At 44.5% G+C, this 18,092-nt stretch overlaps 1 protein-coding gene across 2 annotated transcripts in view; it reads right to left on the reverse strand.

Moving 5' to 3' along the window:
• The window catches only part of SPTBN2 (spectrin beta, non-erythrocytic 2), a 680,775-nt gene that overhangs the window by 302,706 nt on the left and 359,977 nt on the right, over positions 1-18,092 (reverse strand). For both annotated transcript variants that reach the window (XM_078660840.1, XM_078660841.1), the window contains 5 exons: positions 16,169-16,286; positions 15,096-15,254; positions 14,431-14,733; positions 11,708-11,861; positions 9,691-10,561 (listed from right to left, as the gene is read on the reverse strand). In XM_078660840.1, coding sequence (XP_078516966.1) covers positions 9,691-10,561; positions 11,708-11,861; positions 14,431-14,733; positions 15,096-15,254; positions 16,169-16,286 — 1,605 coding nt within the window. The remainder of the gene's footprint in view (positions 1-9,690; positions 10,562-11,707; positions 11,862-14,430; positions 14,734-15,095; positions 15,255-16,168; positions 16,287-18,092) is intronic.

An 18,092-nucleotide genomic window follows, 5' to 3' on the forward strand; every position in this document is an offset into this window, starting at 1 on the left:
AGCAGCAAGTCTGGGATATTCCAGACTGCATCTTCTGCAGGACCCCAGCTGTCTCCGGCTACATATAACGGCTCAAAGGTACAGTTTAAATCACCTGCCAGGAGGATAAAGTCTTCTCTGGCCTGTCCTACGAGAAGGTGGTCCAATGCATCCAACACAGCAGGGCAGCGACCTCCTGGGAGCCCTCGGGCATATACATTAATAATAATCAGGTCCCGATGGCCATCTTTGCTCAGTTTAATTACCAGGAGGTCCAGGTTGTCTACGAGTATCTCAGATGGGTGGTATCCAGATGACTGCTTCACCCAAATCAGCAGACCCCCTGAGGCACGCCCCTTACCACCCCTTATAGCTGGTTTGAAAAAATTTACAAAACCTACTCTATGAACTGGGTCAGGTGCCCAAGTTTCCTGTAGCAGGATGATATCAAATCTGTCCACAAACTCCAACCAATCTTCTGAATTCAGGCTTCCCCTGACCCCTGCAACATTCCAGGACAATATGTTAAATGTTTCCAATGAGGGAACTGCTGGGAGGATCGTTAGTACTGGCACAGCAGGGGACAGTGATGTACATCCCCTTAGCCCAGCTGTGTTACAGGAAACCATCTTGGGCGAACTCACTAAAACTCTGAAAGGTGTTACCTCTGATAAGCCTGCATCTTCAACCCTGGTCTCAAAAAAGCCAATTACAGGTTTTGAGACAAATTGTGGGCCTTCCAAGGGTGTATCACTAACAACATGTGTTTCAAGTGGATTAGAGACGGTGAGCCTATTTACAGGACTTGGAACAGGACGTGCTCCTTCAATGGGAGCAACATTTTCTGCACAAACTTCTAGAGGGGTAGAGACAGAAAACACAGGGATAGGGATGGATTCAGGATTATGAGCTAGAACATTAGCCCTCCAAAGTCAGTCGACCTCGTCCAGACAACCAAACCTGTTCGAAGTGGGAACCCCTTCCCACCAACCATTTTGACCCTGCCAACATTCCCTTCGTCCGCCCCGCGTAGTATTATGGACTGTAAACCAGTTCCCTCCTAAGTTTGTGTGTGGTCGTGGGGGGTAAAAAAAGGTAAGTGGCTTGACAATAATACCAGAGTTATCGCCACGTACATCTCATGAACATAGATGGTGAGCTGTCCTTGGATCTGCAAAGGAAATAACAATACAATCACCCGAGATAGTCTTGGATGAAGGGCCTACCCAAGGTACCCTGCGAACCATTAAGATGTTACTTCTAAGGTGGTTCGGTAATTGTCTATTTGCATTAAGCCAATAAATAACCTTGTTCTTTAGTGACCAATGATCCTCTTGAGACCATGGCTCCAAAACAGGCACACCTGCCAACACTACAACGTAACACCTGGCATCTGGTGGTAAGTCAATATAGCCCCCACGAAAGTTATGACTGTTTCCATTTCTTGGTCCCTGGGAGTAAGTACATGGGTTCACACTCTTATTAGGTTGTTGGACACTAACCTGAGAACCCCTTTTTATAGGTGCTTTATCTTGTGGAGGGCAAGGGATTGGGACAATAGGTTGGGGGTTAATGACTACAGGGTTACAATCCTTAGTGCGAGGTTTGGGTATAGGTTTAGGATTAGGCGGGGGCTGGGCCGATATGAGTGCAGCTGGAGCCTGTGGGATGCTCTCAACACCCTGTAGGGTATTTGCCTCCATCTGCTTTAGGCTAAGACTAGCTAGAGTAACAATTGTCTTATCCATTTCTAATAGATTATTTTCAATGCGTGAGAGTCGAAGTTCCAGGGGGGATAGAAGCCTCTTCAATGTGTCCCATACAGTTTTGAGAAAATCTTCATCACCCCCCTGTAACTTACCAGACTCACCTTGCAGTGCCTATGGGACTCCCTCAACAAGATTTGGGAGTGATTCCCCCGTGTTTGTATCTAAATCTGTACTATCTATGCTGGTACCAGTGTCCACACCAGTGGGGCAAATATTGGCCAGCGAAACACTAGCACCAGCTCTATTTGAAGCCAGGAGACGACGGTTATTAAAGAAATGTGCCCTCGCAATTTTAGCCTTTTTCCGCGCATAAGCTGATCTGGCAAGGCGTTTTCTTATATGCGCAGCATCCCTTTTATTAACACTAGCTGGCTGCTTTAGCATGTCAAATTGTTTGGGGATACCTAAGTTAGAGCCTTGGGTTTTTGACAACAAAATCTGGGTGGGCTTAGGAGATATCGACAAAGGAATAGATTGTAACTCCGGTGGAGGAGTTGGTGAGGGGTGATGGATATCCGCCTTTACTATCAAGGGCCGGGGGCCTGACAGGCGTTCAGGAGTTTTAGCCGAGGCAATGTTGCCCAAGAATGATTTTTTAGAAAATACTAAATCCTGAGATAGTCTTCGCGCTGCCTCTAACTCCAATGATACTCTATGTTGCATTTTAGAGATTTCATTATCAATGGCCAAATTAGTCTGGACAATGAAATCATCGAGTGTCCCATTAGGTTTTAGCCCTCCCTTAGCGGTTTTGCTACGAGTCCCCCGTGAGCACATGATAAATATAGGAATAGGATACAATTAAAACCTGTACATGCGATAGCAATTTAGGCAAGGGGGGTGGCCCAGTCCACTCCTCTCAGTCCTCGAACGGCCTCAAACGGCCCGCTCTTTGCCCGGTCTTCGCCCCGGGCTGCGTCCCGCGCTGCGGGAGAGAGGACCGTAGAAGTATGGAACGTAGTGGGGCGGGGGGTGGGGCAGCAGGGAGAGCGGACCGGAAGGTGTCACACGGTCACGCTGGGACTCCTGGGATATGGAGTCCCCGCAACGCTCGCAGCCCAGCTGCCTTCCACAGCCCAATACAAGAGCAGCTCCCTCTCAGTCTCTAGTGCAGCTCCTCACACTGCTGGCGATGCGGCACCCGCGAAGCGGGTGCGGCGAGGTCCAAAGGGTCCGGTACTAAAGAGGGCAAGTCCTCCTCCAGCCAAGAGCTCCTCACGGTGAGTTTCTAAAAGACAGTCCCACAAGAGGCAGGGCGATGAGGGATTAAAAGCCTTCAGTGGGCGGGGGGCGGGGCAGCAGGGAGAGCGGACCGGAAGGTGTCACACGGTCACGCTGGGACTCCTGGGATATGGAGTCCCCGCAACGCTCGCAGCCCAGCTGCCTTCCACAGCCCAATACAAGAGCAGCTCCCTCTCAGTCTCTAGTGCAGCTCCTCACACTGCTGGCGATGCGGCACCCGCGAAGCGGGTGCGGCGAGGTCCAAAGGGTCCGGTACTAAAGAGGGCAAGTCCTCCTCCAGCCAAGAGCTCCTCACGGTGAGTTTCTAAAAGACAGTCCCCTCGAAAGCTCGAAAGTCACTAGTTACATGCTGTCACATACGTGCTCCAATGCAGACAATGATTATAAAGGGGCGATAATCCGTCACCGGACTGCCATAGGTGATCGCTCCGGCATCACACCCAGAGACCGTTACACATTAGCTGCACAGATCAGAAATACTGGGCCCGGAGAAAGTTCAAAATGTCCTGATTTAATTGTTCTTATTGCTGATGATGAGGGGTAGAATGGAAATGTCACTGTATGCTTACCTGGAATGTAAATGGCATGGGGGACAAGATTACGCGGGGAATAGTCCAACAATGTCTGAAAAGGCAGGCATCGAATGTGGTGTTGCAACAAGAAACGCACATGGTTGGTAATAAGAGTAAGACCCTCACCAGATGGGGATAAAAACTCCTAGTACATGGAGGGTATACCTCAGGTTCTAGAGGGACGGGCATCCTAGTTAAAAAGAACCTGACACTAATAGTGAAACGTACGTGGGCGAATGCGGGGGCAGATTTGCTGTCCTCGAGGCACAATGGGAGGGGAGGGCACTCAACATTGTTTCACTATACTTGCCGCCAGCACGGAGTAAGGAGACACTGACAGACCTGGGTAAGATATTAACAGACCTCCCGGTGGGTATCCTACTCCTGGGGGGAGATTTTAATATGACAATGGACGACTGACAAGATAGATGCCCACAAAGACTGGGGGCGAGGCCGAATGTGTTGATGAAAGAATTCACCACAGCTATAGAACTGTCTGATGTGTGGCGGACGTTGCAGCCGGATGGAGCCCAATACACTTATTTTTCTAATGCACACAAAAGCTTATCCCGTATTGACTATTTTTTTACCTACACAGCTTCAATTGGCCACTTCCGGACTCCCCAGGCCCTGCCGAGGGGTATCTCGGATCACTCCCCGGTAAGGGTTGAGTTCACACATGGGAATCATCAGCCGCGGGTCACAATCACCCTAAATCCCTGGCTCTTGAAAATCCCGGATATTAAAAAGGAACTACATACACAGACAACTAACTACTTTAACGAAAATGTAGGTTCAGTTGACTCGGCGCTCACTATCTGGGAGGTCTTCAAAGTGGTACTGAAAGGGCAAGCACTGTCACTCAAAATGGGATACATCAATAAGAAACGCCAGCAGATGGTACAATTAGAAAGTGAGCTCCAGCAATTGGCAGCTGACAACGCTAGGACACCTTCAGAAGACACTCTTCACCGTCTCACAGTTAAACAAGAGGAATATAAAACTAGGGAACAAATGATGGCCAAACTACTCCGCACTCAACATAGAATATACGAACTAGGAGTCAGGGCTGGTAAAACCCTGGCCTGGCTAGAGACGCGGGATCAAGTCGAGAGATGGGTTCCCCAGCTGACTCTAGCCAACGGAACGCAAGTCACACATCCAAGGGACATTGCTGACGCTTTTGCAGGACGCTTGGAGCATATCTATTCCCCATCCACTACTTACACGGCGGATGACTCCCGTCAGCTCGTTTCTGACAGTGACATACAGACGCTTTCTGATACCGACAGAGATACCCTAGACGAAGACCTGACAGATGAGGAAATCCAAAAGGCCATAAGCCAAATCCAGTCAGGGAAGGCGATGGGGCGAAACGGGACCCCCATCGAATTTTTTTAATTGGTCGCTTCTCAGACAGCCACTCACCTAAGGGCCATGTATAACGAAAGCTACGAAAAGGGAATACTCCCGGAGGATCAACGTTTAGCCTCCATAGTAGTGATTCGCAAGCCAGGGAAGCCTGTTGACAAATGCGGGACCTACAGACCGATTTCGCTAATTAATGTAGAGGCTAAAGTCCTGGCGAAAGTACTTGCCTTGCGATTGGTCACGGTCATTTCCTCCCTGGTCCACCCGGACCAATCTGGCTTTATGCCAGGGAGGAATACAGCACTTCATATCCAGTGCCTCCATAATGTACTCGCACGTCGGGAATACATGGAAGAGGATGCAGTGGTGTTGTCCCTAGATGCCTCTGTGGCATTTGATTCTATCGAGTGGCCATACCTATTTGAAGTCCTGAAGAGAATGGGCTTTGGTCTGAAGTTCCTGGGCTGGGTTAAATTGCTCTACACGGGTATAAAGGGCCAAGTGCGAGTGAACAACTACACACCTCGCACATTCACACTATAAAGGGGCACCCGACAAGGATGCCCCCTGTCCCCCCTGATTTTTTCTTTCAAGCTGGAACCCCTGGCGTCCTGGGTGAGTGGAGATGTCATGGTAAGAGGCCTGAAATGGGAGGAGGGTCATGACGACCGAATATCCTGCTCAAGGCAGATGACATTCTGCATTACCTTGTCTCTCCATATAGATCCATTCACTGGGTTTTAAATATCTTCACAAATTTTGGAAAATACTCCGGCTACGAAATAAACTGGAGCAAATCGGTGTGGTTTGTGGTCCGGGGTACGGTCCCTCGGCTCCCTGCTGGTTGCTGTATGGAAGTGGCCACTGATGGATTCCAATATCTGGGAATATACATAAATTCCGAGCCCCAATATTTTCTATGACAGTAATTTGACACCCCCATCTTCCAGCCTAGGAGCGGATGTGAAGCACTGGCGATCCCTACCTTTTTCACTGGTGGGCCGAGCTGATCTTTTTAAAATGTTAGCCCTCCCACGCTTTCTCTACATCCTCCAGAATTGCCGCGCCGGGTCCCGGATACATACTTCTCTGAAATAGAGAGTGCGTTTCGGACGCTGGTATGGGACGGCGGGTCTCCTCGTAACAGACCTAAGACTCTATTACTTGGTGTCTCAAATAGTTGTAATGAATCACTGGCTCTATCACTCCCCTATAGATCCAGCCTATCTTTTAGACAGATACCAAACGGGACGAGCAGGGTATCTAGGGGCACTATATTCAAAAGTAAACAAGAAGAGATACTTTGGGCGCACATCTCACACGGTGACGATCTGGCATCAAGCGAACTCCCGTTTGGGATGGTCAAAGGTCCTCACAAAAGCCACGCTCCCTATGGTATACACAGAGACTGGGACACTTATGTCATCAACGCGGCTTTGATAAATGGGATCTTATAGGAATCTCCAATATCAGAGATTTTATTAAAAAAGGTTTGATTCTCAGGTTTGAGGAGCTTAGGGAAAGATACGGAATGGCCCAGGGTGAACTTGACAGATACCTGCAAGTTAGACACACCCTCATCATGGCACTACCCAATCTCATGGACATACCAGAGGCATCACCGCTGGAAAACCGATTATTAGACGGACCGTTACACTCAAAAGCTATATCACTGACATTTAAAAAGCTGTGCAACAATCTACCTGACACGTTCCACAAATTACAAGAACAATGGCAGAGAGACCTAGGGACCCATTGGTGATGAGGACTGGCAGATGACACTAATGTCCCCCAGAGAAGCAGCAATCACTCTCCGTTTCAGATTGATTCAACTTAAAATCGTACACAGGTCATACTTAACCGGGGTTACTCAAGCACAGATAGGCGCCAGACTGGATACGATGTGCCTTCGGGGCTGCCAACACACTGCCACCTTTTATCACATGATCTGGGAATGTCCTGTAGTACGGCGACTATAGGAGGGAGCCACGGCCCACATTCAGAACGCCTTAGAAAAGGAAGTCAACCTCACACCGCGCCTAGGTCTTCTTAATATATGGGAGCCGAATGACCACACAGAGGTGGAACAACTAACTAACTAACTAACTACACTGGGCTACAACCTTGTTAAGCGTGAGATTGCGAAGGGATAGGGAGCGGCGAATGCGCTTACTTCCCGAGTGTGGGTGAAATAGATAAATGCATGATTGCAGAAACTGAATTATTCAAATCGTGGGGGTGTCCGAAGAAGTGGGATAGAAAATGGGGCAAATGGAATACTTACTGTGGCAACCTATGTGTATCAACAAACCAAAGGTGCCTGTGGGTCTCAGAATAGAACTATCTTTGGCAAGGAAACTCAAACTATGTAAAACTGTGAAGGAGGTAGAGAGAAAAAAGTGTCCTATGTGAATAAGGTACAATAGACTATTTGGTTCACACGCACTGCAAATCAGTCATCTCAACATATTTGTTCAGACACTCCCTTATCCACCTTAGATCACTGTTTTTGTCAGTATCCACTTCCACTCTTAGTGGCTACAATTGAACTCTCCTTGGTGTGAGGAGACACAGATGATGACAAGGGCGGTACCGGACGATGACTGATGGGTATATTTTCATGCCCTAGAGATAGTCTATTGTACCTTATTCACATAGGACACTTTTTTCTCTCTACCTCCTTCACAGTTTTACATAGTTGAGTTCATGCCATAGATAGTTCTATTCTGAGACCCACAGGCACCTTTGGTTTGTTCATGCTTTGTTGTGGGGGCTGTGTCGTTGTGCAGGTCTTTAAATATGCCCTAGGACCCACTCTCTAACGTATGTTGTCCACAACCTATGTGTATCCCCAACAGTGGAGCTAGAAATGCAAATAAGGGAAGGATGTGATTATGGGATATAATGTTTGTAACCATTTTCTCCCCACCTACGACGAAGCAGCATTGTACAATTACTTGAAATGTCAACTGGATAATGTATGTGACTTTAACGTTGAATTAATGAAAAGATTTAACAAAAATAAACTGTCCATTTGAATCGCACTGTATTCAGAAGTACATGGCTCATTTTCTTAACAATTCTAACATTACCATTGTAGACTGCAGTCTGAATAGGTTTGTGGACATGTGCAGTCAATAGATCGAGAAATGGGATTTTGTTAAGTGAATGTGTCCATGCCATGGTGGTGTTAAAGAGCAGTTTAAACTAGTAAGCTATGAATGGTTTTTAGAAATCCTTTTGGTTGAGTATTCCTAATTTGAATTTGAGGGACTGGGAAAAACATGTCAGAAGTAACATCGTTGGCATTGAGTCGATACAGCTTTTGGAGCATCGGGCAGGTCATCAACCTTTGCTCAGGACTGTTGGGGTGGTGTATGTTAAGGAGAAAGGCGGGGGATGGCAGTGTGTATTACGCAAATATTTTATTTACGGCCTGATCTAGAATTTGGCGGACATAGTACTCTATCACATGTAACTGAACACCCTGTCCGACAAACCTGCCATGCATTGCCTACATAGCAACCGTCTGCTTTCTGTTGGAGGTGCCCCAGTTGGCTCCATCAAAGGAAAGCTTACTACAATGAAATGACAAGGTGCTGACTGTCAAAGTAAGGGCATCAGATCACCCTCCCTATTTTCCAGTCCGTCACCACCATGGAAAACCTGGCAGTGAGGAACAGAATAATAAAAATAATTGCCTGTGGCACCCAGTGAAGAAAACTCCCTGGGTGTGGGGGTCATCAGCTACTTGTCTTTCAAAACCAAAGTCCCAATTCAGGAGTTTGTTTCTGAAAAACAAAACGATTTTGATACCTTCAGAGGAATTACTTTGACAGCAGTTCTTCTGAAGGATCAGAGATCACCACAAAGCCAGCGGTGACCTCTAAATATGGTAGTCTTCTGTCCGTTCGGGTAACAGACCTAATGTGTTTGAGGAATGCCTCTTTAAAGTCATGAGGATGTAATTCTTAGTTCAAGTTATGAGCACAGTCAGCTTTTCTCAATACTGTGCAATTTTGGCACGGAAGATTAGAGGTTCATTTCTGGATTTGTTCCACGTGTATACAAGTGTGGCTATGTGGTGGAATTTATGCTGTAGAGTAATGGAGTAGGTGTTTACATTTCAGCAACTTGGGGATCACAGTTTTTCATTCGAAAAAAAGACACCACTGACATCAATGGGAATATGCTAATGTTTGTTACTGGAAAGGTTTCTTTCTGTAAGAAAACTCAATAAAATAAATATAAAACGTAAAATAGATACCACACTCAAACCCAGTTAAGTAAGGCACACGGAGAAAGAACTTATGAAAGTCCAAAGAATACATTCAGAGAGGTGGGATTAAAACCCTGGCCCACCATAACATACGCTGTGGGTCTCCTTTCTTCAGACCAGAGACTGCTCTTTAGCAACTATTCAGCACAGGATCATGATACCATCAAAATGAACATGGAAGCCACAGATACAAACTGTAGATAAAGTTGCTGAACAATGCCTAAACTCATATGCACTCTATGCTATTTTAAAATGACTTGATTCCCCATAAAATACTAAGAGAATGCAAGTAGTTAATGCGAGTTGAAACAAGATGTGTAACTGTGGGCAATGGAAAGGGTGGATTTGAGAAAAATCACTGCTATTGTAGCTGTATTGCAGTTGCAGTCGTGACTGTTCAATTCTTGCATTTTCTGCACAGAGAAATGTTGCTTTTGCTGGAACTATGGAGCAAAGGCCCAGGAAACATGTGACCTACCTCTGCTGCACCACCTCTAGATCCTCCAGTTTCTCTGGGATTTCCAGACTGTTTAACCAGACCTCCTTCTCATCGATCCACAGCCCGCAGGCATCTGCTTCGCTAAACATCTTGTAGAGAGCCAGGGCATCCTGCAGGGACTGCTTACGATGCTCAGCCAGTGACGCCAGTTCTTCATAACGCTGCTCAATTGCTGGGAGTCTCCCATCCACCTCTGGTGACTGGGAGAACTTGGTGGGCAAGCTGCTAGCCTGCTCATGAAGAGCATCGATGGTTGGCCGGTGATTCACAATTTCCTCTTCTACATCCTTGTGCTTTTTGGCCAGTGACTGGGTGGAGTACTCATCATGGCCCACTTCAGGGCTGGAGACAATGCGCAGGGTGTCCAGGATCCAGGTTTCAATGTCGTTAGCATCAGCCTGGAATTGGTAAAAACTAGCAGCCTCCTTCAAACGTATCTCTCGCTCACTGGAGAGGGCTCGTAGGCCCTCCCATTGACCCTGAATGTCCCTTATTCGATCTCCGATTTCATTGGCACCAAAGTGCCCTTCGGCCACAAGGCCCTCACCTTCACGAATCGTCTGCTGCAGAGGCCCATAACGGCCACTCATCTCATCCTGAAAAGCATCATGTTTACTAATAAGGCGCAGCACACTGGTTAGATCTTTGCCAAAATCATCAGACGACAGGATCTGGCACTGTTCACGGATCCAAGCTTCCTCTTCACCCATATCCCAGAAGAACTTCCACAGCCGGCGGGACTCCTCCAGCTTCTCTTTTCTGGCTGCAGCCAGCTCACACAGCTGTCGGTAACAGAGGTCCAGCTTGGCGATACGATCACTCACAATCTGAGGGTCACATGGTTTGTAACCTGAGGGGAAAGAAGAACAATCACCATGAAATCACTGTACCCACCATGATAGATTTAACTTTTCTATTCTGACCATAAACCCTAAGGTTGTAATTTGGTAACAACAGAGCTCTCAGTGGAGATAATTTAGGTAAACCATCTCTACCTTCAAATTATTCGCTTTGCATACCATAGCAGGGCAACAATACTCAAGGTTGAATGTCTCTGGAAAAGGATGACAGCATCACCAGCCAGGTCACTAGATGTCACAGCCGCATTACTGTAGACTTCTGTCACCACGGAAACAAGCTTGTTCTAAGGGTTAAGTGGACATCTGCAGCCTCCAGACATCTACGCCAAATTCATATTCTGACTGCTCAGTTGGAGTTACAACTTCCCAGGTGTATTCCACCTCAACAATCCAAGATAGTCCTCTTAGATACACTTTGTGGCCAACAGGCACACAATGGGTTCTATATCCTGATAAAAGACAATGAATTCCATTTGTTATCGGGTGCAACTGCTGACAATAATGTATGTGTCAATTCAAGATAGAGAACTGTTTGATTTCCCTGTGGCTGAAACACACATAGCAGGCTTTCACATGGATATTTGCCAGTCAATGCCAGTGAATGGCAAATACATGACAACCTGCAATGGGGTCTGTCAGCCCCGACATCTCCTGTGGCATGGTCAGTCAGCAACCCAAACAACTGTCTCCTGCAAACCAGAAACTACCTAACACATTTACCTAATTGAAGTGTACCGCAGCTAAAGTAAAAGCTGGATGAAATTAGCCATTAAAATTGCTGATTAGTGGCCTGAGCCTCAAGAACTGAGTACATAAAATATGTTTACCTGGCATGGGGTCTGCCAGAGAATGAGGGGGCAGAAGCTGGCCTTTGGGTGCACTTCAAGCTTTGCATATATACATTTAGAGTTTTACAATGCAGCACTTGATTGCCCCAATGCTTGGCAAATATAGCAACATATCACTTAATATACCTATGAGTAACAAACATGGGGTTGCCATTGCACAATTTCACTCTACGTAAAGGTTTTTTCTATGGTATAAAGGGAGCTTGTACTTCATATTGCAGTAAAAAAAGAGGAGGAGATTTGCTTATGTACAAGGGGAGAAAAACGAAACTTAAAAGAACCCAGTACCTTCTCCATCTGCTGCAAATTTCTGAGCGGCGCTGCTGACAGCTTTGACTCGCTCTGCCTGCACTGCGATGTCGGCTTCCACCAGTGTGTGGGTTTGCAGCAGGTCTTCCACGCCATGTAGGTGCTTACCAAAATCCTGTGATTGCAAGCGGCTCTGCAAATGGACAAGCGTGCATCAGTTACGGCTGTGACCATTTACAAACCACCAGGTTGCACAAAGTAATCCTCCCTTTCATCTTTTTCCACCCACCCCAGAAAAGATAATTCGGAGTTCTCAGCAAGTTCAAAAAATGCTTGGAATCAACTGCCACCATCAATGATTCACATGGCTGATATTTATCCCTTCGTATAACGAAGACACTACATCAAAATCACTCTACAGCTCCATTAATTCTCCAACTAACCTAATTTAATACACATCACTTATAACCAGGCCTGAAATTTTAATTACACCGACGTTGTTTGCTCGATTTCAGGAATTTCGTGTTATGCTTATTACACAAAATTCCCCCAAATTACGCCACGTTGCATAATGACATCACTTTTGTTGCAAGATTATAGGGAGGGAGCACGGGAACAATGCGAAAACCAAGTACGCAAATGGATGTTGTTCACAGCATGTATGTGTTATACTCGATTATTTAGCATCAAATGCATACATCAGGCCAAAATGGCTGTGAGGTCACATTTTACATTAAAATGCAGCGCTAAGTGCTGGATTTGGACTTTGCGTAAATTTTGCGTAATTAAGCATAGACAAATTACATGAATTTCACACGCCCCTACCTATAACCCACCCCTCCGAAAATTATATTTCTTTCCAGCTCCACCGTCCATTCCAAGTTCCTAGAAAAAAACGAAGCCCTGTCACCTATATCGAAAAAAACGGATGCTTTCACACAGGAATAGCCCTGTCAGACAGAAAAATATGTGTTATCACCAACGCAAAAAATCTAACTATCTCACAAATAGCCAGGCAGCTACTCCTAGTTTAATTTTTTTTAAAGAACCCCACCAAGCAAACTAAGAACAAATATGAAGTATAAAGACACCTTCACTCATTTCATTCCACAGATGAAGCAGGCTACTGCAGAGAAATCCCTCTTGGCCCATCGTGACCAACAGCCAATCAGTGTGGCACTAATTATTGGGTGACACACTACAATCATTATCACCTGGCATACTAACCGTGGTTTTACAACTACTCCCCTTGTGCCAAGGTCTGAATTCAAAATAAGCTTTGGAGTTCATAGGAGACTCGTTTCGTCCCCTCCTCCTGAACATCTGATGGTAAAATCAACCTCTCCACCCTTTCCCACACGTATGCCAATGATACTAAACTACGTTGAAAGTTACCACTGATAATCTAAATGTTTAGCGTCCACCAACTAGACCGAACAGTCAGCATGTCTTTAATTGCATATGCTATATATGGACTTGGAAGACAAAGCTTTAAAATTGCTTGTTATGAATACCTTTTTTGGTAGCAGGAATGGTGAGAAATCTGTTGTTCTCCCAACATCTTTCCTTTAATATGTGCGGAAGAGGAGGAGGTACTTGTCTTCCTCTGCCTTGTTCCACATCCCATTTTTAAACTGAACCTTTAACCGACTTTCTAAATTATGCTATCTAACCCATCAACTTTTATTTTTGTGGTCAGCCCAATAGCACAACTGACTCTTATATCTAAATTTCTGCCACAGCCAGACAGCAATAATACCGGTCAAACCTTGGGGTTACATTTGCCGAATCATCAAATTCTATCACACATCTTCATATTGATCAGCATCCTCACAGAGCAGCATAAGATCCAATTCCCATCTCTAATCTGTACAAAGCAACATCCATTAGTTGGTTGCATAAGAAGAGGAAATGGGAACACAGGACTCGGTTCATCCAAAAGTGCTTCCACCGCTTGACTGTCCATTTAAAGCATTTCTTCTCAAAATAAAAGCATGATCCTCTTAACCATAATATTTGCCAGCTTCCAAACAGATGCTTTTACTTTTCCAACACCGATGGGCTCTTAGATGTGCTTATTCTCTCACAACAATGGGAGGAAGAGAAATCTCAGTTATCTGCCACTGCTGCCTTCACTCCCGTATCTCATTCTTGAAATCACAGCATTCTGGACCAAACTGAAGACATAGATGTTCAATGAAGCATTCCATTACTGAACTCTCTCAAACGTTGCAGATACCCAAGGAACTTAGCCTCCAACTAAAATTATACGTTTTAATGTAACTGCATTTCATTCCACAATTGAATACCCTAAAACATATACTGAGCTCCCTATACAGTTGACCTGGACCTCACTCGCAAAGGTCAGCAAGTCCTTTTTCTTCTCTCCACTAATGAAGACCACCAGGTCCATGCTCTAGCGGTCTTCTAATGAAAACCACTTCTGCATTCTAACTAAGTGCTTGTAAAATTCGTAAAATCTACATTCAATCTTGTGACAAGTAAAATTCACATGTTCCAGCTCTTCTGTAGGTGCAACAAGAGTATTTTGGTTCTACGTCATTTAAGAACCCCAAGCCAACGTCCATTCATGTACACTACCACAGATGAACTGATGCTCTACCTCATCAGCAGTAAACACAATGTCAAGCACACCAGGCATCAAGGTTAATTTCTGTATATTAACTTGCTATAAAAAAACACCTTTTTTTTAACCGTTAAATCTTCTACAAGATGGAGATTTGTTACAATAATGTGCACACCTTCATATCCTCCATCCAGTCCATGAGGTGCATCAGATCCTGGAACATCTTTTGAAGGTCCAAGTTCATGTTAAGCCGCTCACGGCGAGCAGCCACCAATTCCCGCAGGTAGTCCCAAAGTCGGGTGACATTGTTCTTCCTAGCCAAAATACGCTTGATGTCATGGTACCGTTCAGCTTCCAGCTCTGCAGCCACTGCATGCACTGCCTGCACTCGCTCACTGTAGGCTATAATGTCAGTTTCGATGGCCTCATGCTTACGGACAGCAGCTTCCACTGCAGGCAGGTCTAGGCCAAAGTTGTCCTAAAGGGAAGAATGTAAAACCCGAGCAAGTGAATCTCAACAGTTCAATCATCAAATAACAACAGTATCTGGAATCAGTGGTGCATGGATTTTAATACCTGATGCACCAGCTCAACTAGACATCTGTGCATTTACGTCACTCACTAGGGCCTTTTAAAGCAGAATGTTACTCTCCTGAGACTTGTGAAGCAGGATACAATTCAAGTGAGATGCATGCACACAATGTCAATCACGTCTGACATGAGCAGCAGCATCCCTTGCCGGCTTCTTAATCGGACACTGAGAAACCTACTTTTGTCTATGAGAGGCACATATAGCCCCTTAAAGTACAACCCGAGTAACAGGTCAAAGTTCTAACTCACCTGAGACACGAGCCGTTGATTCTCACTTAGCCAGGTTTCCCTCATTGCTGCCTTTCGGTCGAATCTTGCAGCCAGCTGCTCCAGCTTTTCCTGACGAATGAGCTCGTTTCTCAGTGCCAGCTCTCTTTCGTGCTCAGCCTTCTCCAGTCTCTCCCATGCCTGCAGAGAACAGTGATGTACAAAGGAAGGATTTAGAACAAGCTTCTTTGTGACACTCATGACAACAAATACGGAGAAACCCTGAAAGGTGTGTCCATAACAGCAGCATGTGCTCACCTATTTTGTTCATCTCAACACCTTGAGACTCAAACTATTCAAGATCTTCCTTTTAATCCCCCAGGTCCTACACTAAGCTATAGCCCTGTAAACTCCACTGGAAGAAGGATAATGACAAGAGCTTACACTCTTTTTACTGATTGCATACTTCTCTACGTCATGACAATCCATTTTCTACAATCATCAATATCCAAATGGGAAAGGACAAAGACTGACCTTGGTGCTATCTTTAGACAAATCTTCAGGTATTATCCATGGGGGCAAAACAATGCCCGTCTTAAGAGCTGCAATATCTTTGATAGGTGAGGAGGGGGCCTTGCTCTTTATTCAGCAAACACTGAAAGTAACCCAGTGCAGAGTATCTCCCTCAACAAAAAGCACAAGAAGTGTCTGCAGAGACTAGAAAATATCAACTGGTACTATCAACTGGTACAACTGAAATTCTACTGCCCTTTAAAAAGAAATCCTCATTTTATTTGACCAGTTTTCCATTTAAATGAAAAAATAGATTGAATACATACATGCATGTGTACAGAAATATTTTTGCTACTAAACAGTCCATTAGCAATTACAAAGATCTCTCTACTCTACAAAGTCGCCTTTTGTAGTTGAAAGATACTATAACGTTGCTTATTTATTTAAATTACTGAAATACACTGCTGTGGTATGCACCTTTCTTTAACAAATACAAAATGACATTTGGGATTTACAGGTGAGACAAATTTACAGTCCCTTTCTGACATCACAAGCTTCCCAAAGGCGCACATTGTTGGGCTCTCTCTTCCCAGCTCACTTACTCGATTGATGTCAAAGATGAGTTTGCCCTCACGCGGGGTATACACTTTCTGGTTATTGGCTCTCATTTTACTCTGGATGGTGAAGAGCAGTACTTCCAGGTTACCTTTTTCCGTGAACCTGCCAGATTAAATGAAAAATATTTATTTTTTTCAATATCAATTTTCCACCTAGCACACTATGTATACATGTGTACTGTATTTTGTATTTTACCTTTTTCCTGTGTGATGTAAACATAAATTAATTAATTGACTGAAATAGCACAACTAATGTTATGTTACTGTACATTGAAACAAATGCTTCAAACCTCTCTCTCAAGTTGGGTGAAGTTTGCTTAGTCTGAGGAGTTTCCACAAAATATCTTGTTAGACAGATTTTACACAAATAAGGCCTTTTGTGAGATGATTTTCCTTTTAAAAAGGAGTTTTTAAGTAACTTTCTCTCGCATACCTATGTCAAGCTGATGTTTCTCCCCTGCAACTTTTCGTTCACTCTTGCAGACTCGGTCAAGTTCAAGAAACATAACAAAAATGAAGAATAAAGGCAACTTCACACAACTCAGAGTAAAACAACAATGAGCAAATATTTTGGCAGTTTATTATCAAATCACTCACCCACTTCCCCTGTTCATTGATCACATAGCGAATACAAGATAGACAGTCATTACCTAGAGGCTGTCTGGCAAAATGTAGGCATTATCAAATAAAGAACACAACTTAACTTATGTGGGTCTACTCCTCAATGCTGCTTCAACAATAATTAGCCAGCTGTACTAAATTGTATTTCAACTGTGATGACCACATAAATAGGGAAAAAGCATTTTAGCCTTAAAAAGTATTGGCACGTGTTTTACTGGCATTAGCCCCTATCAGGATTGTTGCCTGTACATTATATTAAGTGGGCTTTGCTTCAACACGCAATAGCGTCCAATCTTCTTCATAGGCCATTCGCCTTCAGTAAAGAACAGTAGAGCATCAACGTACTGATGTTTATAGGAAACTGCTCCAACTTCTAACCTCAGAAAAAGGCTTGGAAGATTCCAAGACCAACAACACACTAAGGCTGTTAATACACTAGGGTTGTTAACAATTTTCAATATAAGACCTTCAATGTAGGGCTGTATTTTGCCATTAAATATAAATACCCAACTGATGCTCTTGTTCCCCTTCTCAGCGTTACCCCAACTGAAACAACAGGGGAAATCATTCAACCTGAACTAGTAGTTAGGAAGACAATCCATATATTTTAGAAAATTTCGTTTTACTCTGCATCCCTTAAATACCTTATAGATCTAAAGAAAGACGTAGTTGCCCTGATTGGAAGAGAAAGACCAGACAGACATCATGAATTCATTTACAATTTATTTTCTAATTCCAATTTCTCTCTGACCTGCGATTCAACAAACCCAAAATTGTCAGAGACCTTGCATTTCTTATTGTGTCTTGAAATCCCAACTGAAGCTAAACTTCCATCAAAGCTAACTTTCGCCACAGTTATGCCACTTTTTAGAAGAACATCTGGGTCTTTGTAAAAGTGTTAAACTAGGAAGTAGGTCTTACTGTGTTAGTAGTATACTCTGAACCCAGAATGGACGATTCACAGCAATCCTTAAAACAGGCTTCTCCTCTGCAATACTGTGGAGGACCACCAGTAGGATTAAATGAGCTTGGCAGGCAAATAAGCAGCCGCTGAGGACTAGGTGTAGCTCTGCTTTGGATAGTACCATTTTTTTTTAACTTTTGTTCATCGTTTGTGTCAATTAACAACATATTACATTACATACACGAAACTCAGCTTGGCCTTTGACCGTAAATCTGTCAGCGCACATCGCTGAATCAATCTGGCCCACATTACAACTTTTTTCAGTACTAGGTAAAAAACCACTGATCAGCACATCTTTCCATCTCCATTTCAAGTAATCAATCT

This window comes from Lissotriton helveticus, chromosome 9, assembly GCF_964261635.1.
Source record: "Lissotriton helveticus chromosome 9, aLisHel1.1, whole genome shotgun sequence".
In the NCBI taxonomy this organism is placed as follows: Eukaryota; Metazoa; Chordata; class Amphibia; order Caudata; family Salamandridae; genus Lissotriton; species Lissotriton helveticus.